Source organism: Aedes albopictus, chromosome 1, assembly GCF_035046485.1.
Source record: "Aedes albopictus strain Foshan chromosome 1, AalbF5, whole genome shotgun sequence".
NCBI lineage: Eukaryota > Metazoa > Arthropoda > Insecta > Diptera > Culicidae > Aedes > Aedes albopictus.
In genome coordinates, this window is record NC_085136.1 from 236,702,440 (window position 1) to 236,722,807 (window position 20,368).

At 41.8% G+C, this 20,368-nt stretch overlaps 1 protein-coding gene across 1 annotated transcript in view; it reads left to right on the plus strand.

The window, feature by feature from the left end:
- Positions 1 to 209: 209 nt before the first annotated feature.
- The window catches only part of LOC109425349 (homeotic protein empty spiracles), a 132,932-nt gene continuing 112,773 nt past the window's right edge, over positions 210 to 20,368 (plus strand). Inside the window, exon 1 of the mRNA XM_029873833.2 lies at positions 210 to 1,822. Within this exon, the coding sequence (XP_029729693.2) occupies positions 1,012 to 1,822 (811 nt within the window). The 5' untranslated portion in view covers positions 210 to 1,011. The remainder of the gene's footprint in view (positions 1,823 to 20,368) is intronic.

Below are 20,368 nucleotides of genomic sequence, written 5' to 3' on the forward strand. Positions count from 1 at the left end.
GTGGAGGGTTCCCCGCTCGGGGAGAAACGTGCCCGGGCCCGACTTGGAAATGAGCAAAAGCAAATGGCGATAATAACGAAAATAAAACACCAAATAACATACCAGGCAATTATAGAATGAACTTTTAACAAGCTTCTAATAATATATAATAAATAAAGTAAATATATGCCATTACTGGCCGCCAGCACCGAGCAAGCGAGAGGAGCCAAACCTGCCCATTTCAGCCGGCACGGAGCGTGTCATTCGAAGGGGATGAGGGTACGAATCTTGTCGCAGAAGAACATTAAAAAACATGGCAAGCTGTGTGATTGAACGAAGAAAGGGTTGAAAGCATCATCCCGACCAGAATGCGGAAAGCTCTCTGCTGCATCGCTGCCGACCAATCGCAGCCCGGCGCACTGCTTGAATGAATTGGTTGTAAATAAATTGGCGGGTTGGGCTCCGCCCCTTTCGAGATTTTCTCTTCTCTTTGCTTTCTGGCGTGCTTCGCAAGCTTTGAATTTGTGTAATGGGCCTCGATGTGTGTTGGTGTCGACCGGGGCCGGGTGTTTGCGTGTGTTGGAGCACCCTGCCAGGCCCATGTAGTTGCTTTTTATTATGTGACCAGGCGTCGGTGAACGTGGAACGGCATTTTCTACGTGCGTGTAATCTACGGGCCCCGTCTTCGTGTAAAGTGTTAAAAGCGTTGCTTGTTGTTGTTGTTTCGTTTTGTTTTTGCCGTTCCGGGCGGTCAGGGTGCTAAGCGAAGCATGAACAAAAACACCCGACGTGAACAAATTAAGCTGTTTGCAGCGGCATGAAAGCGCCCCCTCGCGGTTTCCAACGAACGCTTCAGGTGAATGTTTCGCGACCGGTGCAGAATAGCTGTCGTCATTAGCGCAATGTGGCTTTCTAGGAAAATCTGGCCCCAAGTGATGATCGGTTCAGAGGAAATTTCAATCAGTGATTTACCGGAAACGATACGACAACAGTGAAAGATCCCACGGTGTTTTTCTATTTAGAGTGCGAAAAATGATGCCACTGGCGCCAACTTCAGTCATGGCCATGCCTACGCAGAAACCCCGAATCGGGTTCAGTATCGAATCTATCGTGGGCGGAAATCGGATGAGCAAGTCTCCACCGCCGCCGCATTTTTCCCCAAACAGTGAAAGTTCCGAGCGACCTAGCAGTCCATTTAGTGATAATAGTTACCCTAGTGATTTCCCCCCGGGACATCTTCGGTTCCCACAAACCGCCGCGGATCTCCAACGTGCCCTCCGAATACCCAGGGAAAGTTGTTCCCCCAGTGAGTACCATTCGCGGATACAACGGTTAAACCACAGTTCCTCGCCTCCGGTCGACCTAAATCGCAACAACCGACATCCGGATTCCCCCGCAGAATGTCAGGACCTGTCCCAGACAAGAAGCCCACCTCTTCAACAAACCCGACTAACTCCGGAGGACCGTACGTCTCCGACTCCGTCTCCTCAACCGCCAACCGCAGCCAACAAACCAATCGTGGTTCCTGGCATCCCGGCGGGATTGGTCCGTCCCTTTCCCGTAGCACCTCCGAACCACTTAAATGACCTCAAGCCCCCACTTCCGCATCCACCGTTCCTAAACCCGCAGGAAATGGCTAACCTGCACAACCAGCACCTCCTGGCGGCCCAGTTCCAAGCGGCCGCAGCGCTGGCCCACGCCCAAGGATTCGCACCGGGCCATCCGCATCCGCATCATCCGATGCACCATCCCGGGACGAACATTCCTCGCGACAGTTACCCGCTGTACCCGTGGCTGTTGAGTCGTCACGGTCGCAATGTGTTCCCGCCACGATTTCCTGGAAGTAAGTCAAGCTTTGTTTTTTTATGTTGTATTCTGTTTGTTTTATTATGCTCTTACATATGCGCATTCTTTTATTGTTATGACTCGCGCTCTCATCGTGTGATGATGATGAATGTAGGAAGACAAGGCTGAAAAAAAAACAGCACTCAAACTTCAACGGAAATTATGATAATTCGCCGACTGTGTGTGCAACCCGTTTGAGGAAGTGCGTACTCCTGGCAATGCGTCATTAATTTTGAAGGGTTCTGGATGGTTACTCACCTACACGAAATGGTTGTCACTTATTCTGAACCATTTAGAATGCATCACCGAGCTAAAGACGAATATAATTTATCAAATATGATACTACTGTTTTCAGAATATCATTGTATCCTCATTTAAGCCCATCTAATTGCTAATCAATAGACTTCTTAACGGAACTATCAATACAAAAAAAATATAGAATTACAAATGAAAAAACTGGCAGTTTGCAACATCATTTGTCAATGCTGTTCAAATCTCGTGCTGCAAAAATAGGAAGAAGGCATAAGAATGCACATTTTTAAGCTTTAGTAGTATGAATTTAATCAGTGCATTTTATTTGCGTTGTAATGCTTCTGTGGATATCCTATTTAGGGGGATTAGGGGCATAATGGACACCCTAAGCAAATGAGTACGTTAGACCTGTATAACAGAGTAAAACATAACATATTATAGTTGACTTACAACTTTAACTTGTTTCCTACGTCTTTCAATCATTTACAGCAGGTAGAATGTCTTTATTGTGAAGAAATAATGAATTGTTTTTCAGGGCTGGCAGGAAAGTTACGGGGTGAAAGGGACACCCATCGGGTCATAATGGACACCCCTGCATATTTTGTGCTAATTCATTAGTTACATCGACCAGTTAGGTGATTTGCCTACGGAGATCAATACCACAGATATAATACTCAATTTTAGACGAGTTTACATAGCATCAAAGGTTATTAAATAAACTTTAAGCTAAAATAATCGGATTGATTTTTTCCAAACTATCTATTACGCCTAACGGTATGCAATGCGCATACATCCATTCGTAATTGCCACTGTTCATTTCGCCCCGAATCGACTACAACATTAAAATTGCTATTTTGAGTAAATTCTGATAAAAAAATACTTTATCCATTGCTAAATCTTCGTATAGATGTAGATAAGGTAACAATTCACTTGTTTTTATGGTGGACACACTCAAACACTCGTCATACCTTATTTGATGCTGATTATAAGAATTTCAATGATATTTTGGTTATTTTGGAGCAATATATATGGCACTTTTGAAAAATAGAACCATGACTTGTTCCTTTACACTTATGCATAAAAAGTTCTACATAAAAATCAACGGTTTCGGTAAAAACAGAGGTGTCCATTTCGCCCCGGGTGTCCATTGTGCTCCTAATCCCCCTACAATTAGATTTTTTGATGTTCTTTAAAAAAATTGGACAAAATTGCCGTTACTGTTGAAATTAGTATTAAGAAAAAGTAAACTTGCCCACTGTTTTTTTGACGTTTCTAGGCCAAGTCCACCATCCTCCCTCTGCCGATCAAAAGGTATGAAAAATCGATTTTCAAAAAATCGCTATTTCTCCATGTTTTTTGCCTCATAAACCTTCATTGGGTGAAAACTAACAGAATAAAACTAACTAAATCGGACCTTCCATTCGCAAGTTATGCGCGGTCCCACGTATGCCACTGCATTTTTATATATAGGGGAGACTGGGGAGACTTGATCCCTTTTTCTTAATTTGCCTGTAATTTTAAGAAAAAAAAAACACAAAACTAGATCCATTTTTCGCACAGAATGGCAGGTAAACATCTATTGCAAGTTTATACACAACAGAAGGACTTGAAATTATTGTTAAAGTTTTCAAAACAGTGTTTTTATGGAGGCATGTCTTATGATGTATTTTTCAAAAATGGGCCCCAATTGATCCCCTTTTGAGCACATGGTTAATTTAAAGGGAAAATAACTCCAGAAGCTTCCTATTCATTTTCTTTCCTAGTTTTCTTGCATTTTTGATGCATACGGAGTATTTAAAATTGTAAGATTTGCTTAAATTGTTAAGGATATGCAGTATTTTGAAAATGGGGAGACTTGATCCCCCTTTCATGATTTGTACTAAAATAATAATTATCTGACACGTTTTATCATTGAATATACTAGAATTCCGAGTAAATAGAGGCTTCCAAATAGAATTTTATTTTTCACATGTATAATGTGTGTGTAATCCTCGAGGGATCAAGTCTCCCCATGTCACTGTTCTATACACTAAACTACATTAATTGAAATATGTACATAACAACCTTATTTGGATAAATACGTTTGATAGCATTTTATTTATACTATGTCCTGTGAAGTTTTGACACGATTTGGTTAAATTTTCACAAAGTTATTGAGATTTTTCGGATTCGCCTAAAAGATTTCTGACAGACTGAAAACAAACCATCAGCCATTAAAAAATAATGCAATACACAATTAAAATCAATTGTAGCCAAAACATTGTCGTCTGCCCAGATGTCGTTTTGGAAAAAATATGCTAGAACAAAACTGTTTTTGATTCCGAGAAAATATGGGGGGAACAAGTCTCCCCAGGGATCAAGTCTCCTTAGTCTCCCCTGTAGAAGAAGATTGTGAATCAAAGTTCCAAAATTTCACTCAAAATAGCTACCTTTAGAATTGTTCACCAGTGATGGAAATATACTCATCATGAAGTAATTTAGGAGTTTAAAAGTTATACATCATAGCACCATATTTCTAAGAGGCTTAGCCGTAGCGTAGTTCCACTTGACTAGCCCTTATATTGGCGCCCCATAATACTTCGTCATTTATTTTTAGGTTTTTCTTTTAAAAGTTTTTTTTCATGATTCGCACCAAAAATTTCTCCGCTTTTTTTTATTCATTAGTTTCTGGGAGGGTCTTCCGTTTTTTCTTCGGGAATTTTTATTGGATTTAAGATTCATCGAAGTTGTTTTATAAAAAAAAAAAAAACACGGAGCCTTTTTTTCTAAACTAGATTCTATTTTAAATCAAATCTATTTTCCATTTATTTTTATATTCCAATGCCATATTGTGAAAATAAAAAATAAACTGGATCTCTTTCCTCATATTTTAGTGTTCGATATTAAATAGGATCGATACAAATATTTATTTCAATTTATGTCCCACCACTTGGTTGGTCGAGGGGGTAGGGGGATTATATTAAAGTATGTATTTAATCTGAAAAATAAATAAAAATATTGTTTATCTACTCCTTTAAAATGCCAAATCCAATCAAACATTTTTGATGGGAAGGGCGGGGGGTGGGGTTGTGACACAAAAGTCAAAATAAAAATTGTATCAGCCTAACGTAGCAATAATTTTAATATCAGTTTTCATGCTTATCTTTCTGATTCTCCTGGAGGAAAATGTTTATCAGTTTTCCAAAAAACATATCTTTCAACATTTCGATAGAAAATGGTTTCTGTAACATCATCTTCCCTGTAATACGAGAAAGATATATGATTTATTAAAATTTGAAAGATAAATGCTTAAAAGAAAACAAAAAGTAATTATTTCGAACCTAAAGAAACATTTTCAGGTAGCGAAATCAGAATAGTCAAAACTATTTCACAATAATTGCAGTGATGCACAGAGAATTTTGAAAAAAAAAACACAGAAATTTCATTTTTTTTAATACGAATCCTCCTTGACTGTTTTCAATTCGTTCGTGAGAATAAGATTGCTAAAAAATAAAAACAATGTGGATTAGTTTCCAGAGAAATTGATGGTAATTATAAAAAAAAACTAAAAATAAATCTGCAGCATTTTCAGGGTACCTATGGAAAGATGCTCAAAACAGTAAATAATTAAATACGAAGAAAAATAAATAAAAAAAAAAACTCGAGAATTTTTTGCGAATAAAAAGTGGAATGCGGTGCATTTTATTATCCATCATGATTGACCGCCATCAAATTATGATTTTTGCTTCGATGTTCCTGAAAGTCAGAAATGTCAGTCGAAATACGTTTTTCTTTGAGCTGCAAAAGTTCCGAGCTGCTAAACGAAGTTGTACAGTTGAGTCCATGTTGAGTCCAGTTGAGTTATGAGTAAGTAAGTATGTATGAGGTGCGAGTAGATTTGATTTACGTCTGAGTCTGCTCAGTCGCAACTGGATTAACTGGGTTGGATAATTTCAAATTGTCTGAGATTTCTTAAAAACTTCCTCCCCAGGCGGCTCTTAGAGATTCTTTAGCGGATTCTATACCTTGTGTAATAAACAGATGAATTATAACAAACTGCGGAAAAAATCACTGTTACGAAATCATAATTGCCTAACGCTCACCACACAGTGATTTGTCTAGCGTTCAGTAGCGGTAGCGGTAGTGAGTAAACAAGCATGATTGAGAGGATACAGACACAGACAAACAGACGTAACACATTGAACGATTTTCATGGAAATCCATCGCCCAGTTCACACTACCATCACCTGGTGGAAAAGTTGCACGAATCATTGTGTTGTGCAACATCGTCAACAGAAGGCGCTAGTGCGAAGCGTCAAACGCATAGAAAAACGATGCGCGCACCTCTGGTTGTGAAAGCCACAACTATGAAAATTTAAAATGATCGTTAAAAGCGTGGTCGATGGAAATTTCGCAAGTGTTACGTCTGTTTGTCTGTGGTGATAGAGTTCAACTCTGGTCCATATGCCAAAGAAAAAGTGTTGATATTTTAAAAAGTCTGAGAGATCCAGAGAGCCAAAGTTGAGCAATTTCTTAACTTAACTTTTTGCTCTCCGTTCCGAAAAGGATATCTACCAAATTTCTTTCTCTGTCACAAAATAGAAGATAGATCTCATTTTCAATTTAGAACAAGCTGCACTGGATAACATCGTTCTATTGCCTACTACTGTGTTATAAACAAACACCGCTTAAAATAATGATTCATATATTCGTCGTAGCCCATTTAGCTGAACATCAACACGTGGAAGACTAGACGATGCAGTTAGCGCGTTGGTTTTCAGCATGACGGATTCGATTCCCGGTTGGTACAGGAACTTTCCGTTATCCTTGACTTTTTGGTCATAGAGTTCAGTCAGGATTCGTTTTACACGGTGGGTGGTGCTTTCTACCACTGCGATTTTTTGGCAGTGCTACATCCGATTGAACTCATTTTTTAGGTGTAGTTGTGGCATATAGTAAGCTAATTACCATTCAAAAATGAACTGAATTGGTTGAAAGATAACAGAGAAATTGTGGTGGGCGTAAAGTGGGTGGCACCATGTGCAACGAACCCTGACTGTATCTGCCACACAATAAATACTATCATACTTATCATATCTATGTTGCACCACACTTTTGTGATTTCACATTTATTATCATATTTTTGGGAATTAAGGACGCTTGATTAAATATATATTTATCTATTTTTCATGAACGAAAGATTGACGCACTTTACAGTTCCAGTATCTGAATCGACGCAATCGGACTGTAAGTCTCTTTAATAAAGATAAATGAATCAATCAGTCGACGCATTCGAAAATGACACACTTCCTGGAATGGTCAATTTCCCGGAATGTGATTTGGGTATCTTAACAAAAAAGGATATATGTTTCCTTCCTACCAGAATGCATTTCTCCACGAGCATATTCGGGATCAGGTATTCGTTCACAGATTCATTAAGAAGTTTCTTCCTAGATACTTCAAGAAAATTCAATGAATTTTTCTCTGCAACTACTTGGGACTTCTCCTGAACAAGGATTCCATAAGAAGTTCCTTCTGGGATTCCCCTAGATTATCTCATACCAATCTGCATGATTATCTTTTGGAAACCAATGAGGATTTCTCGAGACAATAGTTTTTAACCTCTGGGATTTTCTCAGCAATTCCTTTTTTGATTAACACCCCTTTTTAAATTATTTCTGGAGTTTTTTTGAGGACTCTTTCAGGAAATTCATCAGCAATTGGAATTTATTTAAAAAATGGTGGTTTTAACCAAGATATCCTCTTGAAATTTATCGAAGAGTTGCTTTTGAGATTCACAAGATCCATTTTCTAATATTCCCACCGGAGTTCCCCCCCTTTTTTCAGGAATTCCAACAGGAATTCTTTCAAGCAAGTTTTTTAAAGTCCCTCGAGAAATTCTTTCTCTGCATTATCATATTTGTCCAGGACTTCTTTCTGAGGTTTCCCAGGATACCTTTCTGAAATTTATTTAAACTTGTTTTCTAGGAATTCATCAGGAATTATTTCTGGATTTTTTTACAGAGTTTTCTCTTATCTTTTTCCAGGAAATCCTTCTGGAACTCATCCTAAAATTTCTTCACGAGTTCTTTGTAAGATTTCTACAGGTGGTCTTATTATTATTTGTGCGGAGGAAATCAGATTTTTCTAGTGGTTTTGTATAATGTCTTCATTCGTCTTTGGAATTTCTCCAGGATTTGCTACAGCATTTCTTCCAAGGGTACCTTCTGAGAATCTGTAAGAACATTATTCAAGGAATCCTCCAGGAGTTGCTTCTGGGAGTCCTGCAGGAGTTGTTTTGAGAATCCTCCAGAAGTTCCTTCTGGGAGCCCTCCTGGTGTTCCCTAAACATATCTTCTGGGAGTTTTTTTTTCTGGGAATCTTACAAAAGCTCCTACTGAAAATCCCGAAGAAGTTTCTCGTGTGATTCCTTCAAAAGCTCCTTCCTGGAAGCCTGCAGAAGTTCTTTCAATAAATGGTAAAATATTATTTTTTTTTTTGATTTCTGATTTATCTAGGTGGTCAAAGCTAGAAATCAAAGATAAAGAGTAGTTCCCAGACCTGCGCAAAATCAGTCTTGTAAGTTGACCACTGATGTTACACCACCGCACTGCAGGCCGATCAATATCAGGAGGACAATGACAAGCAACGACTTGATGTTGACCGACACTCTAGATCCCTATCAGGCGCTGTCCATAAACTACGTAGACTTTTTTTCGGCCATCTCAGACCCCCCCCCCTCCCCCCTCGTAGACTTTTGTTCATACAAAATTTTCGAAATTTGAATGGAGCGTAGACTTTGGCCAGACCCCCCCCCCTCGTCCCCCCCCTAAGAGTCTACGTAGTTTATGGTCAGGCCCTCATTGCAAATTGACTGATATTTTTGTGAGTTTAGCCAAAACTCAGCTTTTTGCGTGACTAACGTATTGTACGTTATCTTGAACTACCTTTTAAGATTTCATTCTTGTAATCCTTTATTTGGATTTTTAAACGAATTTCAAAGATGGCTTATCACTGATCAGTATGTCCTGTCCTGATGGAAAATGAAAAGTGACTTGGATCGCAGTCGGCCTATCTAAATCAGCGATTTGCTTACCATTGACAGTGATAGGGTGCAACTCTGGTCCATATGCCAAAGAAAAAGTGTTGATATTTTAAAAAGTCTGAGAGATCCAGAGAGCCAAAGTTGAGTAATTTCTCAACTTAACTTTTTGCTCTCCGTTCCGAAAAGGATATCTACCAAATTTCTTTCTCTGTCACAAAATAGAAGATAGAGATCCAGCTGTACTGGATAACATCGTTCTATTGCCTACTACTGTGTTATAAACAAACACCGCTTAAAAAATGGTTCATATATTCGTCGTAGCCCATTTAGCTGAACATCAACACGTGGAAGGGCCTATCTAGACGATGCAGTTAGCGCGTTGGTTTTCAGCATGACGGATTCGATTCCCGGTTGGTACAGGAACTTTCCGTTATCCTTGACTTTTTGGTCATAGAGTTCAGTCAGGATTCGTTTTACACGGTGGGTGGTGCTTTCTACCACTGCGATTTTTTGGCAGTGCTACATCCGATTGAGCTCATTTTTTAGTTGTAGTTGCGGCATATCGTAAGCTAATAACCATTCAAAAATGAACTGAATTGGTTGAAAGATAATAGAGAAATTGCGGTGGGCGTAAAGTGGGTGGCACCATGTGCAACGAACCCTGACTGTATCTGCCACACAATAAATACATGCAAAATGGTCATTGACAGAGGAAGCTCTCAGTGGAAGTGCTCATAGAACACTGCTAAGAAGCTTTGCTGAGATGCAGACTTTGTTCCAGCTGTGACGCTACGTCAAGAACAAGAAGAAAATCACGTTGAAGCCCTGTAGAAATGCAGCTGTGAAAGAATTATACAAATCCGTTGACCCGTTCTTGAGCCAAATCATGACACATAAAGTCAAATGTTTAGATGACCGCCGTTTAGAGCTTCACGCGTTGTTTGAGAATTTATAACTCCTTTCGAACAGGTTTGTTCATCGCATAATTGCGATCATTTGTTCATATTGAGTCACATAAAATTCAATGAGTATATCGAACGCTCCTCTCGAGGATCATCCTCGTAGGATGTAATCAACGGCGTAACCAGCTTTTTCTAGCTTACTTTCCTAAACAAACACGAGAAAGAGAGGGATGGAGGCGTTTGTTCAGGAGAGTGAGCAAGAAAAGAAAAAGCTGGCTACGCCGTTGAATGATATAGAATCGCAATTGCAATGCACGATACATCACACGCTGAACGATCTGGATTGGTAACAATAGTCTCTATCAATGCTGCGTTAATTCACGAAAATGTCATTTTTTCAACAACTCACCCCTTGTCAACATGAATCACCTCGCCAAACCATTAAAAAATCCTGATGCAAGCACCATTATCCGGTGAGCCTCGTCGCCATACCGAAATGCATCTATATGTGAAACCCTTGGTGAAACCGCTGCCACTCCCCACCCCTTGAAAGCAGTTGCAGAATAAAAAATAATAAAACATCGTTGCTTCTATATTTATCAAAGGCATTAGCACTCCATTCATACATTATTACTTTTTTTATTCAAACACGCTTTCGTCTGGTATAACGACCTCATAAAAATTGAGTCAGCTGACAATAGTCCACTGCAGCAGCGTCACGAAAAAAAAAACTAACATATCATCGTGTGCGCAATGCGCATTAGCAACGATCTGACACTTTTCCTAGTTAGTCGCCGCACACCGTTCACATCGACTGTTTTGATTGACTCCGGTGCGGTGTGTGCGCAATCGCAGCATGGTTCCTGAGGCGTACGTACACATATGACGTTGAACAATGGCTCTGACGTGTGATGATCCTTACTTCGTGTCGTATCCGTTGCAGTTTAGCAGAAAAACCTACCAGGGTTTGACTTCAGCTGTACCCGGGGTGTAAATAACAATATTTATTTTTAATTTTCCTTATTATGTGTCTTCTCAATGTCACTCAAAGATAGGCGAATGGGATCTGTAGGGATAAATTAGTGGCGCAAATCAGGAATATGGTGGTTTTTTTTTCAGAGTTTGCACAGCATAGATTGTGCTTTTTTTCTTTCTTGGAAAGAAATTCTTGTATTGATTTAGATTGAGTTTAAGGCTGAGTATCAATATCAGCATCGGTAGCCATTTTGAATATACCGCCCGAAGTTTCAAAGTGATAGGTCTCAACCACCAAAGCGAATGCTCGGATGAAACGGTACCATCCTATTGCTCATGCGCAATGCGTATGGTGAAACTTTTTCAGCTTTATGGTTGCCAGAGTTGTCATTGTCAATGAGTGCAATTAAAGTGAATCGGTAAATCTGCCACAGCGTCAACATCTGATCCGTCGTTGATCGGCCCGAGGTAGTCACCGATGAAGGACTCCTCAATCGACCTCAGCCAGTTAAACAGAATTCCGGACAAAATCTTACACTCTGACTTGAGAAGTGTGATTCCTCTGTAGTTCACGCACTTCAGTCGATGCCATTTCTAGTATACAAAGCAAATGTGATCATTCAACCTGCTAGTTGTTTTTTTTTTTCATATCGTAATAACACGGTGTAAGAGTTGATTCAGCTGCTCCTACTGTGCTTGAGAAGCCAGACCGGAAGTTCGTCCTTCCCAGTAGTCTTGTTGTTCTTCAGTCCTCTACTGGCTGCCTTGATCTCGTCTAGCGTTGGAGGTACCTCAGCCTGTCCATAGTCGTCGACTCGAATTCTGTCTGTCTTCCATTCCCACCGTCCAACAACAGACTAAACAAACACTAACATCATGCTACGGACAACACATATAACACCCAGTGGCCCAGTGGAGAGTTATCCATTTTTACAAAAACTTTTCCCCGACTGGAGTGGAAATTGAACCGATACTCCGTAGCTTACAAAAACGGCGAAAGTTTTAGGAAATTGCGTCCGACCATCATCTCCTAATCGGCGAGATCAGACTGCGCATTGCTAGGATCCATCGGGCTGCGTATTGCTAGGAAAATCGGGCGACGGTCCAACACACGTCGACTGGAAGACGATGCGGTGAAAAGGTCCTTCATCGAGGAGCTAGAGCACTGTGCTGCGGATATTCTAGCAGGTGGAAGCGTAGAAGATCAATGGAGCGCCATCAAGAACGCCTTCATCGCCACCGGCGAGAATAATTTGGGTGAGCTACGCACCCGGAGAAAGCAGTGGATCACAGATGAAACCTGGAGAAAGAAAGAGGAGCGAAGGAACGCCAAAGGCGCGATAGAGCGAACGAAAACACGAGGAGCCAAAGCCGTAGCCCGTCGGCGCTATGCGGCTCTCGAGAAGGAAGTGAAACGCTCATGTAGGCGGAACAAAAGAGTGATACGAAATATTGTTCCACCCTAATATTCGGCCGTTTTAGTTCGAAAATGCACAACCTGAGCTTTCGGTAAGCTGGTGCTGCCATCTAACGAATACTAGGAAAACTCTGATGGGTTAAATTTCGTGCACTTTTATCAAGTTTGTAAAGTTGTGAAACTAAGTAAGGGGCATTTGCTAATGCCCAATATTGTATTTGCAATAGATTCGAGAGTTAGCATTGAAGCACATGTTTGAGCCCAGTAAAGCCTAGTTGTGAGTAAGATCAGGGCAAGCTTAGGTAAGCATAAAGCATTACATGTTTAAATGGATTACTGCACGAATTAATACTGGCCTGCTTATTCTCAAACGAAATTTGACGTTTGAGCGGTGTTGGCACCACTCAAACGTCAAATTTTCAGTGCGAGTAAGCAGGCTAGCATAAATTCGTGCAGTGGACCATTGGCTGAAAATATCCCGTTGAACAGGATTCCCTACTCAACGTGGGGTGTGGGTAGGCTCAACTTTTGGTGCCCACGTGCTCCTTCGTCTACCAATTTGGGCGCAGTTCGACGAGCATTCGACGTTGTCTTGACGATAACGACACGGTAGCACAGAGAACAGACATCCAAGTCCAGTTTCGAAACTGCGTAAGGAATTTAACGGCCATTTAAAATCGGCAACACAAGTGGCAACATCGTGGCGCTGCAATCGGTTAATTTCCCATACTCATTAAATTCACCACTTGAAATGTTTCAATTCACCACTGACTGTGGCAATATGGTGTTTGGTGGCGTTAGTGTTTTCATCGTATATTGGTTTGCAACCTTACTCAAGTGAAGATTCAAATCCTTACACAACTTTCTGAATGAAATTTGTTCTAGCCTAGATGTCTGTTCTCTGTGACGGTAGCTAATCACGTGCTTAATCCCAATGGGAAACAATCAGCTGCGTTTATGCTAGAGTGCCGGTAGAGGCGCTTTTCTGATAAATGCGGTAAACGTGATAACAGTGTAAAGTAACGGCGAAGATTACGCTATGCGATCGTAGACGGCGCTCGTGTTCCACGTGTTTTTCACATATACAGCGGCACCGCCTGCACCTATCCACTCGAAACATCATGCGCAACACGAGTGGAAAATGGCAGTCAGAAAAAAAAGAAGTAAACAACTTGAAATTTGTATGGTAGTAATCAATTCTCTGTTACTGCAATGAATCCAGAAGAAACGCGTAGGGATAATGATTTTGTTTCTAATTTGCAACTTTTTGTCCCAAGGCACAAATCGCTGCGTTGCGGAACAAGTGCAAGCCAGCGATTTGTCCATACAAGAAAAATGATTTTACTTTTAATGTGGTGGCGCCATCTCTGAGAAAAACAAGCTTTGATATCTTACTATTGCCCCTCTGTGAATCAGTGCTCGAATAGGAAGTAAGCAGCTGCGCCTATGCTAAAGTGCCGGTAGTGGCGCTTTTCTGATAAATGCGGTAAACGTGATAACAGTGTAAACAAGCAGAAAAATTTGCGCTACGGAATCATAGATGGCGCTCGTGTTCCATGTGTTTTTCACATATACAGCGGCGCCGCCTGGCACCTATCCACTCGAAACATCATGCGCAACACGGGTGAAAAATGCCAGTCAGAAAAAAAGAAGTAAACAACTTGAAATTTGTATGGTGATGTAATCAATTCTCTGTTACTGCAATAAATCCAGAAGAAACGCGTAGGTATAATGATTTTGTTTCTAATTTGCAACTTTTTGCCCCAAAGCACAAATCGCTGCGATGCGGAACGAGTGCAAGCCAATGATTTGTCCATACAAGAAAAATGATTTTACTTTTAATGTGGTGGCGCCATCTCTGAGAAAAACAAGCTTTGATTTCTTACTATTCCAACGTTTCGGCTGCCCACTGGCGGGTTCATTTCAAGCTATACGCATACGCAGCCCGGCTGCTCAAGGAAATCTGCTCGATTGAAAGGCGTCATCAATCTGCCTTTCGTGGCGGTCATTGGCGCAGCGACGAAACCTTCGAGCACCGGGGAGTTTGGGTCTAGATGTTTTCCCAGTGAATGCGACGTCGAGGTTTGAAAAGCTGATGCTGCCCGGACACGGGCAGGGAGGGAGCTCCCGTCAGTCAGGTATAGGGAAGAAGATCAGGTAGGAGTAGATCACCTAAAACGGCCCCTTTACGAATGTATCCCCTAAAATAGAAAGCAAAAATTAATATAAAGCTGATCTTTTGAGTTAGTCTTTACATAATTTCCCAGTTGTAATGGTATCATTAGGGGTCTCCAGTTAGCCTAGTGGTAAAGGCTATGGATCGCCAATCCGGAGACGGCGGGTTCGATTCCCGTTCCGGTCGGGAAAATTGTCTCGACTCCCTGGACATACTGTATCATTATGCTTGCCTCACAATATACAAATTCATGCAATGGCAGGCAAAGAAAGCCCTTCAATTATTAACTGTGGAAGTGCTCAAAGAACACTAAGTTGAAGCGAGGCAGGCCAAGTTCCAGTGGGGACGTAGAGCCACGAAGAAGAATAATGGTATCATTAGTCCTAGTTTTTTAATGTACGTTTGTGCAGTTTGTTGAAGAGTAAATTAAATTAAATTTCCAGTTGAGTTTTGAAAGGTTTCGCTACATTACGTGCTTCGTGATTTGGGTGTAGCCAGTGAACGAGAGTGTTTGAACCACTTTAACCCGCCTTAAGCTTGGAGTCTCAGCCGGATTCAGACGCACGTCGGTAGTCTTCCTAGTTCGGGAAGAGGCGCTTTAGCTGTCGAACGATTGTGAGTACATACGACTTCGTTACAAGAGCGTTGGAGGACTCCCAAGCCGACGAAGGCGAGAAAGCCGCAAACACCGGCGGCATCCGTCGCCTCTACGATGTTTCACGTTGCCTTAGTGGGACCAAGATGAATGCTACGATGCCCGTGAAGGACTCGTCTGGACAGTTACTGACCGACTCGGCTGACCAGTTGAAACCTTTTTCAAGTGTCGGTCACGTCAACAACACCTCAGCATGATCCGCCAAGGGTTCGACGCATTACCCGTGTCAACACCGAAGCTCCATTAGTGCAGGAGATAGAAACAGCTATCCGTAGCATGAAATCAAACAGGGCCCCAGGGGTCGATCGCATATCAGCTGAAATGTTCAAAGCTGACCCCGTAGTATCCGTACAACTACTGCATCAATTATTCTGCAACATATGAGAAAGCGCGATATTTCCGGGCGACTGCAAGCAAGGCGTCTTAGTGAAGGAGCTCAAAAAGGGTGACCTGACTGTATGCGATAATTGGCGGGGCATCATGATATCATGTTACTGTGTATCGTTCTCAATGTCCTTTGCAAAATGATCCTTAACCGGATACAGGAGAAGATTGACGCATTTTTTCGACGGCAGCAAGCAGGATTCCGTGCCGGACGATCATGTGTGGACCATATTGTCACGCTCCTTATAATTCTGTAGCAAATCTATGAGTTCCAAGTGTCTCTCTACCTGGTGTTCATTGATTAGTTTTCGACCGTCTCAATTACGGAAACATATGGGAAGCTCTTAGGCGCAAGGGTCTCCCTGGGAAAATCATCGACCTCATTGAAGCACAGTACAGGGCATTTTCGTGCAGAGTACTGCACAACGGTGTTTTATCCGATCCCATCCCGGTCGTTGCTGGAGTGAGGCAATGATGTATACTATCACCGGTACTGTTCCTCATCGTAATCGATGAGATCCTGGTAGATTCATCGGCGCTCTAATATGCAGAGTAAACTCGATGATCTTGCCAATTGCTCCTCAGCGGCAGGTCAACAACGACGTCAACAAGACATAATTGTTTGATGTAAACACGGTAAACCCTTCTAGCTTTACGATAGCTGGGCAATCAGTGGAGAATGTTGAATGCTTCCAATATATTGGCGGCCCGATGGCGGCACCAAGATCGACATAGGTGTACGGATCAAGAAGGCGAGGGCTGCTTTTGCGAGTTTAAGAAATGTATGGGAAAACAACCAGATTAGTAGACGCACCAAAATCCGAATTTTCAACTCGAACGTGAAATCTGTGCTGCTATACGCCAGTGAAGTTTAGTGTGTATCAGTGGAGAACACTCAACGGCTGCAGGTCTTCATCAATAGATGCCTGCGGTATATAATTCGTGCATGGTGGTCTCACAATTGGATCTCCAACGTGGGGCTCCATCGTCGATGTCATCAAAAGTCGACAAATAGCGACAGAAATTCGTGAGCGAAAGAGGAGGTGGGTCGGCCACACTATACGCAGAGGCGGAAACAGAATCTGCAAGCAAGCGTTAGATTGGAACTCAGCAGGACATCGCAGCAGAGGCAGACCCAGAGGTTCATGGCGACGCAGCCTCAACAACGAAATCAAGCAAGTCGACAGAAATTTGACCTGGCCACAGGCTGGCAATCGCCCAGGATGGAGATCTTTCAATTCGGCCCTCTGCACCACTGTGGGTGCCCAGGACTGAAACCCCCTAATCTATAGTGGAGTAAACATAGATCAGCGAAGTCCGCGTATACTTTACTATCTTTTGATGTTTATTGATGTGGTCTGAAATGATAAACCAAAGCATCTGGACAGAAATGGCTCCAGGTTGTTTTCACGGAATATGCGAATTGTTATTCAAGAACGGCATTACGACATACCTTTGGTAGAGTTTAGATTGGTCCAGCCATGTCTTATAAAAACATTAATTTGTTAAATCCAGAATGTAGGTTTATGACTAACGAGGCCCACATTAAGATGAAAATAATGAACCTCGAAAGATGTAAAGTCTTCCACCCTAGATGTGTTGTTCTGAATATGCTGTTCTCTGGCTTATGAGGTGAATACGTTCCATGTTACCGTGGAGTTGGCTTCCAGTTCAGCGTTCAAGATGAATAGGCTCGTGTTCATGGCGATGGCACAAATTTCCGAAATGGAGAAGAACGTGCCTCTGGAGTCTGGAGCCAACCTACTTATTATTATTATTACTATCTATAAACGACACTTTACCTTTAATGTGTCATTCGTGTCACCAACCTACTGAAACCAGCGTAATGAAGTGTAGGCTCTCACTTAATGAGAGGATAAATGAGGCCAAATTCGGATCATGGGTTTGGAACCTTAGCAAGATCCAATACAACGGTACAATTGAAGCGCTGAAATTGCGTCCAATCATCATCTCCTAACCAGCAAGATCCAACTTTGTGTTGCTAGCAGCACGAAAAGAAACTCGGACGTCATTGGTTGGAATAAAAATCATAATCAAATCTTCATAGCATCCTCAGCGGTTGAATCCCATAGTGCTCAACGTCCTCCCAGATTATGGTACTTTTGTTCCTGTAGACGACTAGTAGCTACTTGTAGCACCCATATTTTTTTAAATGCTCAATGTATGATTTTGTTACATACCTTAATTGGGAAAGTTTGGCTAAAATCATGATGGAAATATTCCGCTATTGCTTAAATTATCTATGCAATCATGTCCGTTGCTATCTTGTGACCACCTCTTTCCGCAGAACTGCCCAAAACCAACAATTACCATTCCATCGACCAGCATCCCACACTGTCTCGATCGTGTCACGCCAGCCAGTCCTTGCGCGGGCAATAATGATAGTAAGTGACGCTGCTAGCACATTTTAGCGCGCAAACTGACCGACTAATAACCGTTGATTAAAAGTGATTCCCGCACCACATCGCAGTCACATACAAACACGCAGCAACAACATTCGAAACGTCACACCAGATATCGGGGGCAGAAATCGAATAAAAAAAAACTGGTTCCCCAAATGATAGTGTACGGCAAGCTGTCAATCACGCTTGGTTGTCCAGCAGTGCGACGAGTGCGAGTGTTGGCGTAGACATGAACTGACGACGACCAATGTGCTCTAGTGGTGATGATGATGATTGGGCTGTTGTTGGTTCTGCACTGCATCCGACGACACGACAGTCTGTAATTGCCAATTGTGTCCTCAAGCTTTGATCACGCACAAAACCGGTCATTTACTTAAGCTTCATTGTTCTTAATTGTGCACAAATTAATGATAATTTCATGAATTATACAACCGATGGTCCCCTTTTTCGTAACTGCATATTGTATTCGATGATTGCAGAAATGTCCCACATGACGGCTGAAATAGCCATACTTCGTTCCGGATTATTTCACAGATTTCGCAAAAGTATTCCGGAACTGCGCGAAAGACCTCCCGCAATAATGGAAAACCAACATGAGACCCCATTAGTTTTGCGATAAGCAATTAGCCACAAGGGTTTAATTATTTGCAACAGAAGCGATTATAACTGCTGCAACTAGCTAATGTGTCGCCAACTCTATTCGACCTCCACGTTGTCGTCGAGTTACCTATACCTACCTGCGAAAAACCAATAAAGAATGGAAATTGACCACATCCGAGTGTTAGTTGCGGTTGAGCAGCGCACTGATTCCCAGAACAGAAAAGGAAGGAAACCAATTGCTCTTCGCGAGGTTAACCTATTACAGGTCAGCGTGGGTAGTTCAAAAAAAAATGTTTGATATACGTTATGTTGAAACACCTATGTCGAATTTTGCGGTGTAATTGTTACTATAATTTCTATTATTTTTTATTTGCCATCAGACGTGATACAAATTCATTACACTTTATCCTGTTTCAAAAGTTCGCAAAACTAATTTTATCGTATCGTCTTCAAATTTTGAGGGGATATCAAGCAGGAATGCCAGATGATTTTTTGATAAATCTGTATCGCACTTTTCAAAAATCTGTATGTCATACAAAATTTAAGTGAAAAATCTGTATCACGTACAAAAATAAAATGGCCCCCTGATCAAGGATGATAAAAGAATTCTGGTAGGAATTTTAGCCCCGTCGGAAAGTAATGGCGACCAGTAGAGAAGAACCTTTTCAAAAGCACATCGCGTAATTTCGAGAAAATCGTGTAAAAACATCGTGTAAAATAAAACCGCGTAAAAATCCGTGTAAAAAAAGAATTTAGTCTTCTAGGGAAACAAAAAAAAAAACGCAGAAAGTCCTTTGCGTACTATTGTTCTTCAAAAAATATCACAGGATTGTTTGTACCGAATATTTTTTCATTCAAGCGGTTCAGACAAGCATGTTTACGAATGTGGCAAAATTTCGGATTACCATTATTATAGCAATCTGAAGTTGACCAGTTTGCATGGGAATACGGCATTGGTGCAGTATCGGGCAATAAAACGATATTGTACTTACCGATCATGCTAAGGCCGGGGTGGCCTCTGCTGTACATAGTAGCCGTCTCCATTCCACTCGGTCCATGGCTGTTTGTCTCAAGTTCCGCACTCTGCGAAGGGTCCGCAGATTGTCTTCCACTTCGTCGACCCAGCTAGCTCGCTGCGCACCATGTCTTCCTGTACCGGTCGGATGACTCTCGAGAACCATTTTAGTCGGGTTGCTATCCGACATCCTGATGACGTGACCCGTCCACCGTAGCCTCCCTATTTTCAAAGTGTGGACGATGGTTGGTTCTCTCAGCCGCTGATGCAGCTTGTGGTTCATTCGCCTTCTCCAAGTCTCGTCTTCCATCTGCACTCCGCCATAGATGGTACGTAACACCTTCCGTTCAAAAACTCCAAGGGCGCGTTGGTCCTCTGCACGTAGGGTCCATGTTTCGTGTCCATAGAGGACTACCGGTCTAATCAGCGTTTTGTAGATAGTTAACTTCATGTGACGGCGAACTTTGTTCGATCGTAGAGTTCTGCCAAGTCCAAAGTAAGCTCGATTTCCTGCCACAATGCGCCTCTGAATTTCTCTGCTGGTGTCGTTGTCGGCGGTCACCAGTGAGCCCAAGTACACGAATTCTCCAACCACCTCGATTTCATCACCGTCGATAGAAATTCAGGGTGGCGGGCGCGGAGATTCCACCCTGAAGCCTTTTGCCATCATGTACTTTGTCTTCGACACATTTATGACTTATCCGATTCGCCTGGCTTCACT